The 22,424-nt window shown below is 41.7% G+C and overlaps 1 protein-coding gene across 8 annotated transcripts in view; it reads right to left on the bottom strand.

The window, feature by feature from the left end:
• FUT10 (fucosyltransferase 10) overlaps positions 1-22,424 on the bottom strand; it is a 147,423-nt gene that overhangs the window by 45,978 nt on the left and 79,021 nt on the right. For 5 of the 8 annotated variants that reach the window (XM_045071008.1, XM_045071007.1, XM_045071010.1 and 2 more), the window contains one exon: positions 17,057-17,775. The exons of 2 other annotated variants lie outside the window; for them this stretch is intronic. In XM_045071008.1, coding sequence (XP_044926943.1) covers positions 17,551-17,775 — 225 coding nt within the window. In that variant the 3' untranslated portion in view covers positions 17,057-17,550. Of the gene's footprint in view, positions 1-17,056; positions 17,776-18,688; positions 19,081-22,424 lie in introns of those variants that run through there. One more of the 8 variants, XM_045071011.1, reaches the window with a different exon arrangement.

Genomic DNA, 22,424 nt, shown 5'->3' with positions numbered 1-22,424 from the left:
AGGCAAACATGACAACAGATGATAAAAATTACAAGAAGTCCCTTTATAGACATTGCAGGAGAGGTTTGTTCCCATCTCGATTTTCTCATGATGTCAGAAGTATACTAGACAAGGGTAAAAGAAGGTAACAGGAGACAGATGATATTTTAGCAAGACCATGTACAGAAAATGCCTGTGGGACTGCAGATGTTACATAGCCCAGAACATTGAGGATGCCTCTCTCCCTCCACCTTGGGTGGCATTCAGCCAAGGACTGGCAGAGCGCTCAGGGACGTACACCTGCAGAGAGGAAGCAGGACCTTGAGTAGGGAACAGAAAACAATGAACATACCAAGTCCCAGATAAGTGAAAGAAACTGGAGAAAAACCTAATGAAATCTGGAGAAGAGTCACTCACAAAGCTACAACTCTTCATTTAAACTCTTCCTGAGCTAGAATGTAAACTTGAACCAAAAGTCAAAGACTATCAAAAGTGTTCTTCTTCAGCACCTGGCTGGCTCAGGCAGTTAAACGGCCGACTCTTGGTTTCGGCTCAGGTCATGGTCTCCCAGTCGGGAGGTGGAGCCCCATGTTGGGCTCTGTGCTCAGCAGGGAGTCTGCTACCCCTCTCCCTCTTCCTTTGCCCCTCCCCCCACTCATGCTGTCACTCTCTCTTAAGTCAAACAATCAGTCTTCTTAAAAAATGTGTTCTTCTTCATTCCCTGCTGCTGTGTATAGATGCACACATGTGAGTATGTTCACTTGAGCTCAACCTATCAATCCATTAAGATGACTCGGCGGGGGGCGGGGGGGGGCGGCACCTGGGTGGCTCAGTGGGTTAAACCTCTGCCATCGGCTCAGGTCATGATCCCAGACTCCTGGGATCAAGCCCCAAGTCGGGCTCTCTGCTCAGCGGGGAGCCTGCTTCCTCCTCTCTCTCTCTGCCTGTCTCTCAGCCTACTTGTGATCTCTGTCTGTGAAATAAATGAATAAAATTAAAAAAAAAAAAAAAAGATGACTCCAGGGGTTGGAATGTAATCTTGGTGCTTATAAAGGAGAAATATACAATGTATAATGAAAGAGGAGAGTGTAACTAACAGCCTTTGAGAGTCTTAGAGAAGGCTTCGCAGAGGGAATAATTTGAGCTGAGTCTTAAAGGATAAATAGGAATTCATCAAGCTGATATTCCAGGCAGAGGAAATAAAAGAGTGTCTACAAAGATATTTGGTGTGTTGGAGTGTTCAGGCAACGTATAATTGGTTTGGTTGAGCAGAGCCTAGGGTGAGGTAATGGGGGTGGGGAGAAGTAAAAGGTGAGCCTTGGAAGTCGGGTAAGGGTTATACCAGGGTCTTTATCCCAAAAGGGATGAGTAGTTATTAAAAGATAATAAGTTAGGGAATATCTGATTTACGAGAGAAAAGTTTTATTGAGAGAAAGGCCCTGAAGTGAGTGGAATATAAAGCTCACACCATATAAATCTATTAGGGAAAGTTTATACAAAGGTCATCTGAGTTGGGTGGTTAGAAGGATGCAGGGCATGACCTTCGAAGAGATCCAGGAAGCTTCTGAACTTGATGCGACTAGACTGGGGTTGGTGAGGTCTTCACGGGAAACAGTGACAGAAGGAAGGGATAGATGTGAATACATTAAAGGAGTAGATTATTAAGTGGGATGGATTAAATCAGGAGGAGAAGCCAAGGAAGGAACATTGCTGATTCTCAGATGTACAATTTTGGTGATGAGACAGATTTATGGGGAAAGATCTTGATTTCCATTTTGTAAAGGTCAAGGGCCCTGTGATGCATCTAAGTCACATTTCCCCGCGGGAGCTGAACATGCATATTTGATCATGATTCGAAGCACGGCTTTAAGGAGGGAGAAAAAAATGCCTGGTGCCAAAAACCAGATTAGTGATGTGGTAGGGCCGGGAATGGGGAAGGAGGGAATGCAAAAGAGAGCTAGGGGATTTATTAGGGTGATAAAAACGTGCCGTGCCTTGATTGTGGTGGTGGATACTCAGAGAGATATATATACACATATGTACACACACACACACATATATACATATATATACATGTATATATAAAATAACTCATTGAACTCGAAATGTGTACACTGCATTTCATATAATTATAAAGCAGTATAAAACTTTTTTAATGTTTTGAGTCATAAATATATTCATGGTGGTTGTAAATGTGGACAGGATAGATGAAAGAAGGTATAGAGTGAGATTTGAAGAGGGCTGAGGGGGGAACCTGGGTGGCTCAGCCGGTTAAGCATCTGCCTTCGGCTCAAGGCATGATCCCAGGGTCCTGGAATCGAGTCCTGCACTGGGCTCCCTGTTCAGCTAGGGAGTCTGCTTCTCCCCTCTCCCTCTGCTGCTCTCTCTTTGTCAAATAAATAAATAATTTTTTTTTTAAAAAAATGAAGAGGGCCAAGGCTGGAATTGTATCTAAGGGGTATGAAAGAAAAAGTAGCAAAATTGTCAGCCAGTGTTACTGTTCAGCCATCAATCAGAATAGTACCACTTCAAGGCTCTTCAGAGGCTTATATGTCCTGCAATACAACTCACTTTACATATGAAGGAACTGGAGTCACACTGAGGTGAAATGCTTTGCTCAAGGTCACAAAGGTAGTTCATAGCAAAGGCAAAGCTAGACACAGCCAGGAGTCCTGAGCCAGGGATGGCTCTGTTTTAGACTACTTGATCGTAAAAACGAGGAACTTCTACAATTGTTAAAGGTCGTCCTATAGCACAAAAGAGGTCCCCTCAGTGTTAGGTCTGTTATTAAACGAAACGAGACTGAGACAAAGTGAATGTTATTTAAAGCTTTATTTTATGATAAGTATTAGAAATCAGATTGATCGGCCAGGGGAACGAGACTGAAACAAATTAAAGTTATGCAAAGCTCTATTCTATGCCAAGCATTAGCGGTCAGGCTGACCCGCCAGGGCTGACTCCAAAGAGGGCGACCCCTCCCAATCTTACAGGCTACCTTTTATTGGGTGAAACTGCAACCCGTATCTTGGTATCTCAACCCACCGGGTTTGTGTGTCTCTTGTTGATTGGCTAGTTTCATCCGGTCTGGTGACGTGTTATTCAAGATTACTCCATACTAGGACAGTTACAAACAGTACTTTCTGGGAAGGCTTAGTCAGTTAACATATTCAGTGTGAATAATAAGATTGTCGTCCTTCCCAAGATGGAGTCATTTATGTTTGGGCAAGACCTTCTCACTGTTACAAACAGTACTTCGTACTGATTAGATGTCTCCATCTGGCCTGACTCGTCCTTGTATTCTGGGCTCTGTTATCAGGAACTAGCTGACTACATTTTACTGGTTTTCTGGACTTGTTTAGAAGTAAGTTTCTCTGCAGGGGAGAGTCAACTTAAGTTTACTGCACAAACAACAAAATGGCTGTTTACCCAAGATGGAGTCGCTCTGGCTAAATAGGTCCTTACACTCAGTGTCCCATTCAGGTCGGTCCCTGTCTTTCTTTCTCTTTAGTTACTATTTTCTGTGTTTCACACCCATCAAAGCGCCACGTGACCCTACAAGCATGTAAAAGCGTTAAAAAGAAGACAAACCCATTTTCTGAGGAAGGAGAGAGGTGTACCTGGCTGCCACTGCCTGAGATTTTGTTAGCAGAAAGGGAAAAGTTTAGATGTAGCTGTACACCACTATGACTAAGAGAGGAGGTGTTTTTCATCCCACAGCAGTACCCCTACAGAGCGGGGCTGGATTTCGCTTTGTTTTCCTAGGATGGCCCCTCTCTGCACATTGCAACCAGCATTTCCTGGCAAGTCAAATAAATGAACCTGTCACATGCCAGTGAGAATTAAGAAAGAGGAAGTGTAGAGAAGGTGTTTCACAATTTATCAATTCAAGCACCACCTCTCCATTTTTATTTTCTTTTACTTTTAAAAAAATGAACTCATGTAAGTGTACTTCCACGTATAGCGAAAAATAAAAGAGATGGAAAGCTGACTTCATTGGTGAATATCGAACAGATGGAACCAGAAGCATCTAGGGGAGAGGAAACAGAGACAAATACGGTTGTCATGGTTTCTTTGAGACACAGTAAACAAAGGGACCCAAATGGACAATGAAATCCCCTGTTGGGAAAAACCACAGGTTGCTCCTTTCTTTCTTAGCTAATTGCCAAGCTCACTTTGAATGTCTGGAGTCAGTGGGAGATGAGAGAAAGCGAATCTGTCACTCACCCCTGGCTATTCTCAAATTAGATTTGCCCAGAGACCGTCCAATCCTTCCATATACCAGACATCAAACAACTAATGACTACCTCAGATTAATCAATGATCCCACTGGGCAGTGCCCTGAAGAAGCGTGTGACACATGTAAACATGGCAGAAGCTACGCACGCCTGGACACCTAGTTCCCTGCTTAATTGGGAAGCAGCACGCACACGTGAGGAGAACAACATTTTAAAAGCTTTATAAATCCTGGTGGATGCATTCGGGTTCGCAGTCTCCAGAGTCACTCTCTAATCATCTCCAAATTCATCTAAATCCAACTCGACTGTATTCTAGAAAATATGTGAGTCATACAATAGCTCAGTATATCTGCAGTGTCTCAGGTTCCCCCATAATCTGTGGGATGTTGGGAAAGGAAGGATTAGGGGTAGGAAGGGCTGCCTTCACAACAGCTTGCTTGCTTTTCTTTCTTTCTTTAAAAGATTTGATTTATTTGAGAGAGAGAGAGAGAGAACACAGCCAGAGAGAGGAGCAGAGGGAGAAGGAGAAGCAGATGCTCTGCTGAGCAGGGAGCCCGACATGGGGCTCGATCCCAGGACCCCCAATCATGACCTGAGCTGAAGACAGATGCTTTGCCGACTGAGCCACCCAGGCGCCCCTTCACAACAGCTTTTCTGAGTCCCATCGAAACAGGGCAGTGAAAACCGTCCCTCTCTGAGGGCAAACAAACAACTGTCAGAAACATCCGAACGTTTGGCTGAACTCAAATATTTTGTCAGGAGGTTCTGACTGAGTCTACACAAGGCCTTTTCCAAGGTCATTGCAGAGGCTGCCAACACTGAGATCAGACTGTTTACACCCTGAGCTCCACACCCCCCCCCAAACCCGCCAAAACAGATTCTTTCTATTCCACACAGATTGGGTTGTTTTCTCCTTGTTTTCCATGCCCTTCATGGATGACCCTTCTTTTGCTAAGGGATCGTGTGACTGAGGGGAGGTCCCACATCGAGCTGAGGAATGTGGCTTCGTAGATGAAAACCGTGGGCACCTGAGCCAGCTGCAGATGGAGGGGGGAAGGGTGGCTTCACCTTGGCTCGGCTACGTGTCCTCACAAGCCAAGAAGTCACCGCGCAATTTTTAGGTTATTGAAATTTATCTCTCTCATGAGTCTGTCCCTAAAGCCCAACGCTTGCAACATTGTATTTCCTGTTTCGGGATTTCCTGAAACTAACACTGAGATATTGGCCTCTGTCAAGAAACCCATAGCAAGTCTTTTCTCCGGGACTACGGCCATGCACGTCAGCCTCGTCGGACAACCGGGCCTCGCCAGCCTGACGCCATTCCACTTCTTCTGGCAAAGTGGATTTGTCACTTCGTTGCCCCTACCCCTCTGTCCCTTGCCACTGCCACTCTCTCTTACATTTTGAAAATGTAAAAGCCTCTTATTATAAAGTTTATCTGGGGTGTTGAGAAAGAGGTCACAAGTAGGCAGAGAGGCAGGCGGGAGCGGGGGAATCAGGCTCTCTGCTGAGCAGAGGGCTCGATCCCAGGACCCTGAGATCATGACCTGAGCGGAAGGCAGAGGCTTAACCCACTGAGCCACCCAGCTGCCCCCAAATCACGTATTTTTTAAATGTGAGCATCCATCTTTCTTATCTCAAAGAGGGTTTTATCTCCCTTTCTAATTATTCTAATAAATCTAAGAACTGGAAGTGCCTATTAGCACAAGGGGTTGTTCTTGTTTATAATTGTCTTAAAGAGAAAAAAAGTAGAAAAATTAATTTGTACATTGTAAGATTTCATTCTCTTCCCCCATGACTGCTTTTGCTCCCATTTTTTTTCTCTTTAGATACCTTGTTAGTGGGGCATCTGGGTAGCTCAGATGGTTAAGAGTCTGCGTTTGGCTCAGGTCACAGGCTCAGGGTCCTGGGATTGAGCCCCACATCGGGCTTCCTGCACAGTAGGAAGTCTGCCTCTCCCCCTGCTTGTGCTCTCTCGCTCTCTTACTCTCTCAAATGAATAAATAAAATATTTTTTAAAAATTAGTCTTTAAACAATAATAATAATAATAAATACCTTGTTAGTTTTCTCCCCCCTCCCCCACTTCCTCCTTTCTTCATTCTCTCAATCTCATCATTCACACAGCGTGTGCGCGTGCGCACACACATACACACACACACACACACACACACACACACACACCCCTCACTACAAAACACTAACCATCCTGGTTGTCAAGACTGAGTCACTGACCCAGGTTCCCTTTCTGACATAGTGAATCTCTACTTGGGGAGGGAGGTGTTGGTGTCTTCTCTGGTAGGGGACGTAGGGTCTCTTCAGTGCGTCAGAGATGTTCTAATGATGTTGAACTTCAAAAGGGAGTGGGAGGGTGTCTATGAATCTAATCATGAGAAAGCAATCAGATAAATCCAGATGACAGAATATTCTATAAGACAGGTGGTCCTGACTCTTTAAAAATGTCAGTGTCACAAAGCAAAACAAAACAAAGCAAAATAAGACAACTCTCCAAATAAAAAGAGATTAAAGGTATATAAGAAAGAGAGGCGCCTGGGTGGCTCAGTTGGTTAAGTGTCTGCCTTCAACTCAGGTCACGATCTCAGGGTCCTGGAATCAAGCCCCACATCAGGCTCTCTCCCCAGCGGGGAGTCCACTTCTCCCTCTCGCTCTTCCTCTGTGCTCTCCGTCTCTCTCACATGAATAAATAAAAATCTCCTTTTTAAAAAGATATATAAGAAATAAAGGCAATATGTGATTCTCAATTGCATCTTGGAACAGAAAAAAGAAACAGCTGTAATAACTCATCATTTGTGCAGCTGGGAAACAGTGAATATGGACTGTGTATTAAATAATATTATTGGGGATGCCTGGGTGGCTCAGGCAGTTGAGTGCCTGCCTTAGGCTCAGGTCATGATCCCAGAGTCCCGCAATCGAGTCCAGCGTCAGGCTCCTTGCTCAGCAGGGAGTCTGCTTCTCCCTCTGCCTGCTGGTCCCCCTGCTTGTGCTCTCTCTCTCTGACAAATAAATAAAATCTTTAAAAATGGATAGATATGGGCACCTGGGTGGCTCAGTGGGTTAAGCCGCTGCCTTCGGCTCAGGTCATGATCTCAGGGCCTTGGGATCGAGTCCCGTGTTGGGCTCTCTGCTCAGCGGGGAGCCTGCTTCCTCCTCTCTCTCTCTCTCTCTCTCTGCCTGCCTCTCTGCCTCCTTGTGATCTCTGTCAAATAAATAAATAAAATCTTTAAAAAAAATGGATAGATAGATAAATAATATTATTGTATCAGTGTTCGATTTCTTGGATTTGGTCATGGGATTGTGGTTATTTAGAAGAATGTCCTTCATAGCAGATGGCAGGGGGGTGATGTTTGCAACTTCCTCTTTTTACATTTAATTCCAGTATAGTTAACATACAGTGTAATAGTAGTTTCCGGTATACAATAGGGTAATTCGCTAATTCCCTGCATCAGCCGGTGTTCATCAGAGGTGCACTCCTTAATCCCCGTCACCTAGTTTACCGTCTCCCTCCGCCACCTCCCCTCTAAGACCCACCAGTTTGTTCTCAGTAGTTACCAGTCTGTTTCTTAGCTTCTCTCTTTTTTTTACCCTATGAGTGAAATCATATGGTATTTGTCTTTCTTTGACTGACTTATTTCACTTAGAATTATACTCTCTGGCTCCATCCATGCATTGCAAATGGCAAGAGTTCATTTTTTGTAGCTGAATAATATTCCACTGTATATATATGCTGCATTTTCTTTATCCACCCATCTATCAATACACAGCCGGGCTACCTCCATAATTAGACTGTTGTAAATAACGCTGCTATGAGCACTGGCGTGCATGTATCCCTTTGAATTAGTGTTTTTGTATTTGGGGGGTCATTACCAGGTAGCTCAATCACTGGGATCATAGGGTAGTTTTACTTTTTATTTTTTGAGGACCCTCCATACTACTTTCCAAAGTGGCTGCACCCGTTTGCATTCCCACCGATAGTGCAAGAGGGTTCCCCTTTCTCCACATCCTCTTCAACACTTGTTTCTTGTGTTGATTTTAGCCATTCTGACAGGTGTGAAGTCGTATTTCCTTGTAGTTTTGATTTGTATTTCCCTGATGAAGAGTGATACTAAGCATCGTTTCATGGGTCTGTTGGCCATCTGGATGTCTTCCTGGGAGAAATGTTCATGTCTTTTGCCCATTTTAATTGGATTATTTGTCTTTTGGGTATTGAGTTTTACAAGTTCTTTATATACTTTGGATAATAACCCTTTATCAGATATATCACTTGCAAATACCTCCTCCCATTCTATAGGTTGCCTCTGAGTTTTGTTGTTTCCCTTGCTGTGCAGAAGCTTTTTATTTTGGGGCAGTCATGAAAGTTTACTTTTGCTTTTGTTTCCTTTGTTTCAGGAGACCTATCTAGAAAAACGTTGCTATGCCTGATGTCAGAGATCTTACTGCCTGTGCTCTCTTCTAGGATTTTTATTGTTTCGGGTTTTATGCTTAGGTCTTTATTTCTTTTTGAATTTATTTTTGTGAATGGTGTAAGAAAGTGGTCCAGGTTCACTCTTGTGCACGAAGCTGACCAGTTTTCCCAACACCATTTCCTGAAGGGACTGCCTTTTCCCCATTGGATATTCTTTCCTGCTTTGTCGAATACTAACGGGCCGTGTATTTGTGGGTTTATTTCCAGGTTTCTATGCTGTTCCATTGATCTGTGTGTCTATTTTTTGTGCCAGCACCATACTGTTTTGAGTACGATAGCTCTGTAATATAATTAGAAGTCTGGACTTGTGATGCCTCCAGCTTTGTGTCTCTTCTTCAAAACGACTCTGGCTATACAGGGTCTTCTGCAGTTCCATATCAATTTTAGGGTTCTTAGTTCTAGTTCTGTTGAACATACTGTTGGTATTTGATAGGATTTTATTAAATCTATAGATTGCTTTAGGTAGTATAGACATTTTCATAATATGTATTCTTTCAATCCATGAGCATGAATTTCTTTCCATTTCTTGGTGTCGTCTTCAATTTTTTTCATCAGTGTCGTACAGTTTTCAGAACACAGGTCTTTCGCCTCTTTGGATCACAAGCTGCATTGCTAGGTATCTTATTTTTGGTGAAATTGCAAATGGACTTGTTCCCCCCGCCCCTTTTTTTTCTACTTCCTACTTAGGATTATACTCTTTCTACTGTTTCATTATTAGTGTATAGGAACATGAGAGATTTCTGCACATTGGTTTTGTATTCTGTGACTACTGAATTCATTCATCAATTCTAGTAGTTACTTTGGTGGAGTCCTTAAGGTTTTCATGTTATCTGCAAATAGTGAAAGTTTCCTTCTTTTCTACCAGTTTGGATGACATCTAGTTCACAACTTATTTTCAAATGGCATAAGTTAATTAATGAATTAATTAAAAGAAAAAGGGAAATTTCTTTCCTTCTTTTTTATTTTTATTTTATTTTTTAAAGATTTTATTTATTTGACAGAGATCACAAGTAGACAGAGAGACAGGTGGTGGGGGGAAGGAGCAGGCTCTTTGCTGAGCAGAGAACCCGATGCGGGGCTCGATCTAAGGACCCTGAGACCATGACCTGAGCTGAAGGCAGAGGATTAACCCACTGAGCCACTCAGGCGCCCTGGCTTCTGTCCATTTAAGCACGTTTAAAATGTCACCCCACCCTGGTTAAACGGAGTTTTACTGTATTTTGTGCTATAAGAGCAGGAGAGAAAACAATCTATCTCAAATGGTTACTGTAACAACTAAGTGCCATTACACAGGACAGTATCCGGCAGTGCCTGTCCCTAAAAAACACTAGTAATGTTTTCCTCATCCAAGCACCCCACGCTTCAGAGACTGTTTTGGAAGACAGTGGTGCTAAGACAGCTGTTGCCCCCTACATTCCACACAACCCAGTTTGGGTCGATTGTCCTGGCTTAAATCACAGCTCCCCCTTTCACTCTCAGAAGTGTCCCAATTTGGACAATGATACATAAGGCCACCAACCTATTGTCACAGTCTTTCTGAAAAACATGCCTACGCTGCTGAAGGGTACAGGAGCCACATCATCTTTCTGAATAAAGATGACCAAAATGTATTTTCAATGGCGTCCCTAGAGCTACAGCAAGAATCAACAAGCAAACAAATAAGCAGGGGACATCATAGGTTTCTTTTTCATTATTCCTGCCCCATCACCTCCAGGCTGACTTCACACTGAGGCTGAAACCTTGGACCATGAAAGCAGGAAATAGAAGACATCTGTGATTATACTTCACTCCTGAAAGACACTCACCGAAGTGACCCGCATTCTCTCAGACTAGCAGATAATATCATTTCAGTGGTGAAGTGAGTCCTCTTATTAATGGTGTGTGAACCATACACAGGATGACTGAGCACAGCTTGTGAGAGAAAACTTTTCCAGGTGCTATGACTAAGTAAATGCTGACTGGCCCCAACCCCTGGACTTAAGGTGAACAGATGCAGTTTCCACAGAGCAGAGCGGCTTGCCCAGTGGGCCCGCCATCTTTATTGCCAATCCCCAGTCACAGTTCTTATTCTTGCCAGAAATCACCCAATGTTGACAGAAGAAATGCCTCCTCTTCTAGGGAACAAGAATAAAACAATGGAGGAAAGGAGAAAGGATTTGCCTCTAGACCTGCCAACTCATTTTAAGTTTAAACTCGTAGTACTTTTAACACATCTTGTCAATATAGCATGTTTAATAGACTCTTATCGATAGAACCCATTTATATCCTATCTCATGTTTCAGCTGTGGTGGTTCAGAGTCAGGAGGTAAATTCCATCCCATGGGGCTTATAAAATCAAGAAAGAAAGCTTCCAGGCAGTGGTTTACATTCTGCTAACGCATTTCCATTCTCCTTCCACTACTAGAATCAGAAGGTCAGCTGTATGGTAACAGGTGTTTTGGCCGTTCCATTCACTACTGGGTCCCCTGGCCCAGGATAATTCCTGGCACATAGTAAGTGCTCAATAAAAGTGTATTAAGTACATTAACAAATTCCAGACGGACATTCTGAGTCACCCAAATAATGATAATTTAGATAGATTTTAAAAATATTTTTCTTGTTCATTAATCCATTTTTTTTCTTGTTTCACAATTAAGAAAACAAAAGCTTCTTTTCCCTCAGTGGAAGCTCTCATTACCTTTTATCTTACCCCAATTTTCAGGGAGGCAATCAATAATTTTTAAAAATCTCCCACTGGGGACACCTGGGTGGTTCAGTGGGTTGGGCCTCTGCCTTCAGCTTGGGTTGTGGTCTTGGGATCCTGGGATCGAGCCCCGCGCGTTGGGCTCTCTGCTCGGCAGGGAGCCTGCTTCCCCCTCTCTCTGCCTGCTGCTCTGCCTAGTTGTGATCTCTCTCTGTCAGATAAATAAATAAAATCTTAAAAAAAAAAAAATCTCCCATTAGAAGTTCCATTTCCACTAATGGAAGACTTCAACTAAAAAAAAAAAAAAAATTTTTTTTTAATTTAAAGAAAAATTGCTCCCTCTTTCCAGTATTTGATATCCTCTCTTCCTTTCTTAGAATTATAAAAACAAACTAATAAACTAAATACATGCTTACACATCATCACCTCTGTTTTCACTCAATGTCAAAAGCATCACTTGTTAATATCACCACCAATTGCATCAGGACAGTTTCTAAGCATCAGATAAACTGATGCTTAAAGTGGTGGAAATTAGTTCTCCAAAATCCCAGCTCTCACTTGAAAGTTGAAATGTTATCATTAGCAACAACTTCTATTGCTGTTCTTAAAGTGACAGGCTCATTTTGTTTTTCATGAAGACGACTGACAAACCCAAGTCTGGATATCTGTAGTTTGCTAGATGCCCTTTTGAGTAAAAACAGTATTACATGAAAAAGCTGCTAGATCAACTCACAACCCAAACAATCACACAAGTGCTTTTCCTTGCTATTCTTATTGTGCTTTGGTATACAAAAATGACAATGTGTACTCCCCATTTTGTCTCACAGAGTATTAAAAAGACATGGACTCAAAGATCAAGGTTTAATGAAATAAATCATTTTTATTGTTTCATTGAGGTCATTTAAAAATAAAACTGGCATATTATTTTTTCCCCTGTGTGACTCACTAGATGAGTGCCCATAGCCATGTTTACTCTATAAGAAGCGAGTTTTATTAGGCTGATTTCAAAGTCTCCTGCTAAAAGATACTGTCCTTGCTTCAAAACCCTTAATATCACCCCCTACCGACCCTGATAAGTCTTTAAGTTTCTTAAATTGCCAATCGGCTTTTGTTTTTTAATTAAGGAGTTTGTGACAGCAAAATTCCAAATATCCATAATGGCTTATTTGGGCTGGCGTTATCACCTTCTCTGGTAAGCTAGGTGGGATGATGTGGCCCTAGTTTGCATGAGAAATGAAATAGGGCATGAAAGTCTGACCTAATGTTCAGAACACCCTTGGAAGCGTTAATCAGTGTGCAACTCTGATTCATTTCAGAAGTTCCAGATAGCTCAACCGCTCGTGGAAGCAGTTCCTGGGGAACCCAAAGGAGCAAGGACAGGTATTTAGGAAGAAGCCTCAGGAAGGTAAAAGATGGTTTCTGTGGATCACGACTGGTCACACCCCCTTAGAGACATAGCCGCAGCTTGGCTGTTAAGCCCAATGAGTTGAGAAGATAAAAATCATGGAGGGTCACTCCTTTTCCTCCCCACACCTCTGCCTCGTGCCCTTCTACTGAATGATTCCCACCACCAGGGTCACTAATTTAATGGGTTAGGCCCCAATACTGATCAACCAGAGGTTATGTGACTTAAAAATAGGCTCCTAAAAAAAAAGAAAAAAAAAGTAGGCTCCTAAGCATTGTTCTTGCATCAATAAATATGAAGAGCAAAACGGGACTTGTCTCCCAGGAGAAGTCCCAAGCAGGCTTCTATTCTTTTCTTCTTTTTTGATTTTCAGTTGGTAAGTAAACTTATTACGTAAAAGGGCAGGACCTCTAGACCTGGTCACCTCTCCCTCCTTTCTCTGAGCACACTGAACAGGCTCCTCCCAAGACTAAAAACTGCAAAATTGAAAGGCTTTTGCCAGAGATCACTGCACTGGGTTTGCACAGGTACTATTAAAAGGTTGTGTGATTCCCACTACACTGTTAGGAGCTTTGCGTAAAACTCTACCAAAATTCCCATGGAGGGGAGGGACAGTACAATCTGAGCATTATCCTCAGTCTCTGGCTTTCATGATATCCTGGTATCTCAAAGCCTTACCCAGAACCCCACATACTCTCTCCCATGTCTGACTCACACTGGCTAAGGGGTACAGCCCAATGCCTACCTCATAATAAAATAGCTCTCAGATAACTAAGTGGAGAACTAAAAGGAACACCATCACTAGTACTATCATTAGCCATTCTTTCGTTCTGTGCAAATCTCAGTCAAGGTCTTCACAAAGGGTGATGGCCACGGAGAGCTGGAACAGCTACAGCTAGCATTTATAGACAGAAGTATGAATACTGACTTATTTACACTTCACAACCTCACAGTGCCGTTAGATATATAATGACCTTTTCCTGGTGAGCAATGGAAGCTTAGAAGGGCCAAATAACTTGGCCAGGGTACCACCTTTCTTTTTTTTAAAGATTTAGTTATTTATTTAAGAGAGACAGGAGCATGAGAGGGAGGGGCAGAGAAAGAGGGAGAGGGAGAATCTCCTACAGACTCCACCTATAGTGCAGAGCCCAATAGAGACTCGATCCCATGACCCTGAGATCAAGAGCTGAGCTGAAATCAAAAGTTTCACACTTAACTGACCGAGCCAACCAGGTGCCCCCAAGATATCATCTTTAGAAAGTATACTGGACAGTAGGGACTAAAACCTGCTCTTCTTATTCTGGAGTCATAGTTCATAGTTCAGTTTTCCAAGTTTTGTAAGCATTTTTATTTCTGTAATCAGAAGAAAATAAAAGATAAGGGCTGACATTAGAATTATGCAGTAAACGGGCACCTGGGTGGCTCAGTTGTTGAGCGTCTGCCTTCGGCTCAGGTCGTGATCCCAGGGTCCTGGGATTGAGCTCCCTGCCTGATGTAGGGGGGGCCTGCTTCTCCCTCTCCCACTCCCCCTACTTGTGTTCCCTCTCTCTCTCTGTCAAATAAATAAATAAGATCTTTTTAAAAAGGTAAAGACAATTATCACAGTAAAGACAATTATCAATAATGGCAACAACAAAAATGAAAACAAAGACATTCCCTAAAGAAGGGTAAGAAAGTGCTTTACAGAACATTCAGAATTGCAAAATTATTTGAAACATAAACTAACCACCATTATTCTTGGCCTGTGAACTTTTACATTTTATACTTTGAAGATTCCAAGAAAGACTTATGTTATTTATGTAGAGTCGTACCCATGATGCTTCAGATAATATCATTCACTGAAAACTAACTCTCCTTTGGAGTCCCCCTAATGCCTTGTCATCCTTAGCAGGAATTATGAGCTACACTAACAGGGTTTTTTTTAAATGCATAGTATAACACTGGGCATTTCAATTTCAGGTCTGTGGCGTGCTGGGATTCATACAGTGTTCTATAGATATTAGGCTTGTTCTATGTGTAATCTACAATGTGTGACTCAAAGCAAGGGTGTTCATTTTCGCTTATGTCTTCTACTTCCCAGTATCACCTACAACACTGCATTCAATTTGTTACTAATAATGACAAGAATCTCAATGGATACTCTAGTTACTGGAATCTAGCTCTTAACAGCAACAAAGCCAGTCCACGAACAGGTTCTGAAATTTTGTAACTGCTACAGGATCAATGTCAAATTGATCTCATTTTCAGGTGAAGATGTGAAGACTATTGACTAGCATATGCGAGCCCTTTCTCCAACGTTTCTGAAAAGGTTTCTATCCACCTTGTCATATCACTTAGAGACTCGGTCTCTGAGAACAACCCATGCGAAATGCGCTGACGCCCTAAACAGAATGTTACATCAGGTCCTCCACAGCCAAGAGCCATTCCTCATGGCATCCCAGTGAAAGAGGACTCTCTCTCAACCACAGTTCACAAGTGGAGAGAGTGAGGTAAAGAGAAAGGTGTGGTCTGATGGGCTCAACGGACACAATGTCACTGAGGGGACCTACACGGAACTCAAAACCACACAGCTCCCTATTTACAGGTAAGAATCCTTCTACCGTGGGGCCATGCCTCTCCCTCCATGACCACAATTATCACAGACAAGGGTACCATCTTATTAATAAAAATCCTATTACGGAAGACGCGTGTGAATAAAGTCTCAAATCTATGTGTACTCCCAGAGTCCCAAAGAACGTTTAATCTATTTTCTCTGAAACATACCTCATTTTCAATCCCATGGAATTCCCTCTCCTCCAACTTCTTTCCCCACAAGAAGTTGATGCCCCATTAAACAATCAATTATTTCATTTCACTCAATTTGTTCAGGGCTACTTCACAAAAGTCTAGGCAGAATTTTGTCTACAGAGTCTTAATGAAGAACCGAGTAGAACAAAACTACATGCAATGTTGAGGTTTAAAACATACGAGAAGCCTATGAGCACTGGGGATTTGTTTAAGGCTTTTATGGAGAACTGGATCTACTGGATAATACCCCACCAGATGCACAAATCACATCCTGGGCTTTTTATTAAAGGTACGACAACAAAACTCATTTAATATACAATTTAAAATCTGGTGTGTAACACACAATCTCCCTTACCGATGCTTTCCCTTTGGACATTATCAGAAAAAAAAAAAAAAAATGGCAGAGATCACCTACTTTCTACCCCTAATACTACCCAAGAAGTGTACTTCTTCCTTCAAAGAGCTTTCTTCTTGAAAACCATGAAGTGGTGCTTCATGATTTACTACTGCCTGAGTAAAAACATCTACAAAATGAAACTTCTTAATTTTGATAAACAACATTACAAAGAGAAGAGCTTCAATGACCAGCCCAATCGCTTCTTTTTAGGTACAAAAACGAAGGCCTGGGGAAGTTAAGAGAGTTGTACTGAATCATGTTCAGTTAATGGCAGTGCTGGGATTGAGAAAAACCTAGTCACAGAACTGCCTCCCATCCAGCAATGTGAACTTTCTTGCTCCTGAATGAATGAACCTGATTTCCTCCTTACCCCTGCACACAGCCAGGGAGAGAGCTTCTCATGAAAGAGACTGGGCATGGCACTGCCCTGGGGTGAAGGGAGAGCTGGCACTACGGGAGCCATCTTGAGTTTCACCCATATGGCCACCTCAGGGACATAAGAATCAGAGACCATTCCTGGCCTTAGTAGCTGATATCTTTCCACAGTAAAGAGCACCAAAGCCAGGCACATCTGGTGGCAACAGGCTTTAGGATCCTCTAACAGCCTCCCCACCCCCACATGAGGAGAAAACGCCAGCCAGCGCTGTCTCCTTGTCTATCATGGAGTTACCATAGGTGCTCCTGACAGGACAGCCACAACTTCTCTGTGCCGGGATCAGAAATAACAGGAAGGCTCACCTACCAGAGCGGGCTGCCCATTACTACAGGCTGTACATCAGCCTAAGAGAAGACAAATCACCTTCAACACAACCGGAATTCCGGGGAGCCACCCACTTCCCTTCTCACATTGATCAGAGGGTGCAGGGTGTCCGATCTCAAGATTATTATTCTGCTCTGCAGGAGAAGGGACCATTGAGAACATCTCACTGTTCAAAACAAACAAGGAGGAGGCACATCTTCCATAAGACATTCCACTTGGGGGGTGGTGGGAGTGGGGGCGGGGCAGGGCAAGACGGAAAGAAAGAGGTAGTAAGAGTAAGGAGAAGGCAGACAGGCGTACGTTCTTCTGACTTGAAGAGAAAAAGCGGATAAAATGCACACAGCTTTTATTACTCACTTACATCCCTGGAAACTAACAGATGGAATCTCTCATTGCCAAGTTCTAATGCATTTCATGTTCATGCTCAGCATCAGGACCCTGGGCTTGCCAGACACTAATAAACTGCAGACAGTGAGGTGAGTATCAAGAATCCACAGCTCCACCCTCTGCCTCCCATGCAGGGAGGGAAACATTCACTCCACATTAGCTGAATGTCCACAAAAGGCAGCAGGTACATTGGTCCAGACATGTCAGCGGAAGGTGACCATAAGAAATATTTACTTTTTAGTATAAAAAATATAGAGGTGACCCCTAAGGGCAATTCACATCCATTATCTGAGAAGGCTCATTATGAGTACTGCAGCAAGTACTCCTTATCCTAAAGGATAGTCAACCAAGTAGCTATGATACTCATGTATTAAGGCAACCTAGAAAATGAACCTCAGGAGAGCGCTAGTCTATATCATTCTGATCCTTCTAGAAATTAGTCCTTGAAAACCAGGGCCCAAAACTCTTGAGCTGAAAAATTTTTATTCCTATCAACCAGCCACCTTAGTGCCTGGGCTTCCTTCTTGGATTGCTCAAAGCTTGGTATCCACATCTCCCGCAAAGAGCTCCGGCGAGGAGCCAGAGGTGAGAAAGCAAACACCGCAGGCTCCGGGCAACTCAGGTGCATCACGTTGGCCTGCCATCTTTTGGGTGGTAAACCCTGTGTTGAGAGAAAGGAAAAAAAGAATGAAAAATTTAAGAAAGCACAAAATCAAAAAAAAAAAAAAAAGAAAAGAAAGAAAGAAAGCACAAAATCTTGGGTTCCTGCCTCAAGAGGAACAGAACCCAACATATACTATTCCTTTTACAGCAAATACCTTCATTCCATAGTAACACAAACCGTCTCCTGCCAAGTATCTTTATGAAATTCCAGAACACAGGAAAGAAGGAAGAGATTCTGAGGATGAGCGGTTAGGATGGTGTCAGATCTCTTGACAGTAACACTGAAGTTAAAAGGCAATGGTAAAACGAACTGATGAATGTAAATATTAGTGGGTCAAACTTTAAGAAGGAAAAGAATACTTGCGTAGCCTCAAAATACTCCCCCCCCATATATTTATTCATTTTTGTGGTGGATTTGACATAAATCCACAAAAGATTTGATATTCCTTAAGAAGGACGAATGGATAAGGAAGATGTGGTCTGTATACACTATGGAGTATTATGCCTCCATCAGAAAGGATGAATACCCAATTTTTGCATCAACATGGGCAGAACTGGAAGAGATTATGCTGAGTGAATAAGTCAAGCAGAGAGAGTCAATTATCATATGGTTTCACTTATTTGTGGAGCATAACAAATATCATGGAGGACAAGGGGTGTTAGAGAGGAGAAGGGAGTTGGGGTAAATTGGAAGGGGAGGTGAATCATGAGAGACTATGGACTCTGAAAAACAACCTGAGGGGTTTGAAGTGGTGGGGTGTGGGAGGTTGGGGTACCAGGTGGTGGGTATTATGGAGGGCACGGATTGCATGGAGCACTGGGTGTGGTGAAAAAATAATGAGTACTGTTTTTCTGAAAATAAATAAATTGAAAAAAAAAAAAAAAAAAGAAGGTGGAGATAACTTCCTTGCCCTTTGAACATGGCCGGGACTTAGTGACTCGCTTAATGGAAAGGTTAAACTAGTAAGCTCACAGAGAAAACCTAGCAGATTTCACCTCAACCAAATGATCAAACTTAACATCACTGGTAATAATTCACATTGATATGATGTGTCCTCTGATATAGTGTGAAGAGAAAGGCCCTTTCACCCTTGAAGTAATATTCCCCCAAATCCATAACCTACGTTTTAACACGAGAAGATATCAGACAAATTCATGGAGGGGCAGTCCACACAAATATTGACCAGTGCTCTTCCAAAGTATCAAAGTTTGTAAAAATAAGGAAACGGAACGGCTGATCACAGTTTGAAGGAGACTAGGGAGACACGAGAGCTAATTTCAATTTGGTATCTTGGATTTGATCCTGGAACAAAGGATAACAAAGGATGTTAGTGGAAAAACTGGTGAAATATGACTAAAGTCTGCAGGTCAGTTAAGAGCTGTGGGCCAGCATTAATTTCGTAAGTGTTGACAAATGTACCATGGTGATGTACAACGTCAACAACAGGGGAGGCCAGGTGCCAGCCTGTACGATCTTTGTAACTCTTCTGTCAATGTAAAATCATTTCAAAACTAAAAGTCTTTTAAATAAAGCAACAATTCTAAAAAAAAAAAAAACTAAAAGTCTTTTAGAAAGCGATGCAAAATGTCTCCCAATTCCAAGGAAAATGGAATTGCTTAAACAGAGTAGAATGAAGACATTTCAGACTTCCTTGCATATCCCTTCTCGGGAAGCTGTACGAGGGTAGGATCCAACTAAGGAGCAAAACTAAGGAAAATGGAGACAAGCATACAAGAGATCTGTCAGGAAAAGATAAGAAAGGAAGATCCCCAAGTGCTGCAGAAGGGAGCTCTCAGGCACGCGAGGTGGCGAGGGCAGCCGGCACGCTGGAGAGGCTCAGAAGGCTCTGTGAGTGATTTCTTCAACAAGATGAAATGAACTGGATGCCTGGTAAATCTGAACATCTTCAAAGGAGAGTTAAACAATCAACAAGGATTGAATGAGTGGTACATCCATAGAAAAATAATCAAACAAGATGGCAATCGAAAGGGAAACAAAGATCTGTCCAGGCAAGGGAGATAAATCACAGTACACTACATGGCTTGTCTCAGAATAGCAGGTGCCTGTACAGTCATGATCACAGAAACACTGAACATAAAAAAAAAAAAAAAAAAAAGTGAGTGTATAAGCATTTTATTTAGAAACAATGAATAAGTATCAAAATAATTAGCTAAATGTGATGGTAAGAGATTCTACTGGGGAGTGGGAAAAGGGGAAAATAAAAGACTGCTCTTTTTTTTTAAACTAACTGCAGAATTATTTAATATAGTTTTAATATTAAATGTATTAGTTTAATAAATTAGTTTTAAATTTAAGTTCAGTTTAAATTTAAGTTTAAAATTAATTAAATTTAGTAGTTTAGACTCGTGCAGATATATCTTTTTCAAAAAAAATTTAACGTGAAGATATTAGGGTTTAAATGTGTTGAATCTGTAATAATTAGAATCTTCATCAGGAATTTAGAAAGCAGAGTAGGAAAATCAATTTGGAAATACAATAATTTGGGTACCTACCTACAGTTGGATCGATATATTCTCTCTTTGTTAAACCTCCCATTAGAAGCATATAAGAAGATATTAGGGTGTAGCCTGAAAAAGAGATGGCCTAGAATGCATATAAAGCTTTCTTCAAGCATCTGAATGGACTCTAAGTAGAAGAGTGAATTAACGTATTTAGAAGAGGGATAAGGATACAGTTGCCCAAATCCTCCCTTCTCTTAGAGACCACTGACAAATGATTATGGAGTTTGGCTTCCAGGGCCTGGAACTAGTGCAAAGTTTCTTTACCAAGACAACATTGAAGAAAAAAAAAAAAAGAAAAAAGACAACACTGAGCACAGAGAACCATAACACAAATCCTAATAACAAACCACTAGGAAATGCTAAGACTTAAAATCTGGGAAGTCTGAACAATAATATAAAATAATAAAAAAAAAGGTTTTTTTTTAGAAAACCAAAAATAGGGGCGCCTGGGTGGCTCTGTGGGTTAAGCCGCTGCCTTCGGCTCAGGTCATGATCTCAGGGTCCTGGGATCGAGTCCCGCATCGGGCTCTCTGCTCAGCAGGGAGCCTGTTTCCTCCTCTCTCTCTCTCTGCCTGCCTCTCTGCCTACTTGTGATCTCTCTCTGTCAAATAAATAAATAAAATCTTTAAAAAAAAAAAAAAAAGAAAAGAAAAGAAAAGAAAACCAAAATAGGCTCAACTCCAGCCACTTTAGCCGGAGTTCATGGCTAGGTAGAGATTGTATCTGGAGCAAAAGCAGAACAAAATCAAGTGAGGAGGACCCAAAGTGATTACCATGAAACATTATAACCCGCTCACATTACCATCTCACATTATAAGCCACTGAACTAAAGAGTCAGAGGCAGGTAGCTAAGAATGGATGAGAGAAGGGAAAATGCCAGTTCAAAACAAAGAACGATATAATTGTCAAAACTAAGAAAAGATAAAATAGGCTGCCTTAAGAAATAATGAAGATGCCAACATTGGAAATGTTCCAAGATCATTAGCAGATGACTTGTTCGTGATACGTGAATCACCAGTCATCTGGTAGCCATACTGACCACATGCCATTGGATGGCCTTCCCAACCCTGACCTTGCATAACTGTTTATATGAGAAAGCCAGTAACAGTACTGTTTCCTTGCCTGCCCACGCAAGGGTCCATTCAACAGTGTACCACAAAGTTACGTCTGAAATGATATCACAAAGAAAAGAATCTTATGAAATGGACTCTTAATTCCAGAGTTCTTGTAGAAATATTTCAGAGTATGACCTGAAGGAAGTGTGTTTGATGAAATAGTTATGACATTTTAGAAGTAACTAAATAAATTTCAGCCTCCCAAATTGACTTTCCAGCTGGGGTTCTGGGCAGAAAAACAAGCTGTTTCTAAAGTATGATTAGCAAATATTTTGCTTCCAAAGAGGACATGGCTCCTATTCCAACAATAAGGACAAAGTCAAACAATCTATAAATTCATAACTTTTCTTGAGCCCCTCAGGGAACTGATATCATGCGGCAACAAAGAAAACTGAATTTCATGACAAGACCCTTAAAGGAGAGATGGATACATGATCTGTTTAACCTTTGACACAACATGGAAAAAGAGGTGGTCATCATACAAAGAGGTAATAAGAAATCAGTTACATTTTTAACAAATTTTTAGAGGTGAAGTAGGAGTTACCATGCTGGTTTAGAATCCCTAGGAGCCCCAGAGAGAAAAGAAGAATTCAAACCCACTCTAAAGCTCTTTCCCATGGACATTCACCAGTTGCCCAGGAGGAAAATTAGGAGCAGAACAGAAGACTGAAAATATTTTAAACTGAATCAACATTAACATAATAATCTAAATTTGCAGGAGATAGCGCAAGCAGTGATTAGAGGCAATTTTATAGCATTAAACATATATATTATAAAAGTATGAAGGTTTAAAATCAATGACCCAAGTTTCTACCTTAAATTTGAGAAGAGCAAATTAAGTCCAAATTAATAATAATTAAAATAATAAAGAACAGAAATCATTAAGATATAAAGCAAGATATTAGGAGAAGGAAAGGAAAAGTGAAGGGGGTTAAATCGGAGGGAGAAATGAGCCATAAGAGATTGGTTTAGAGAAATAAACTGAGGGTTTAGAGGGGAGGGGGGTGAG

This window comes from Mustela putorius, unplaced genomic scaffold, assembly GCF_011764305.1.
Source record: "Mustela putorius furo isolate JIRA1106 unplaced genomic scaffold, ASM1176430v1.1 tig00003976_pilon_pilon_pilon, whole genome shotgun sequence".
NCBI lineage: Eukaryota > Metazoa > Chordata > Mammalia > Carnivora > Mustelidae > Mustela > Mustela putorius.
This window is presented reverse-complemented; position numbering and strand designations above follow the sequence as displayed.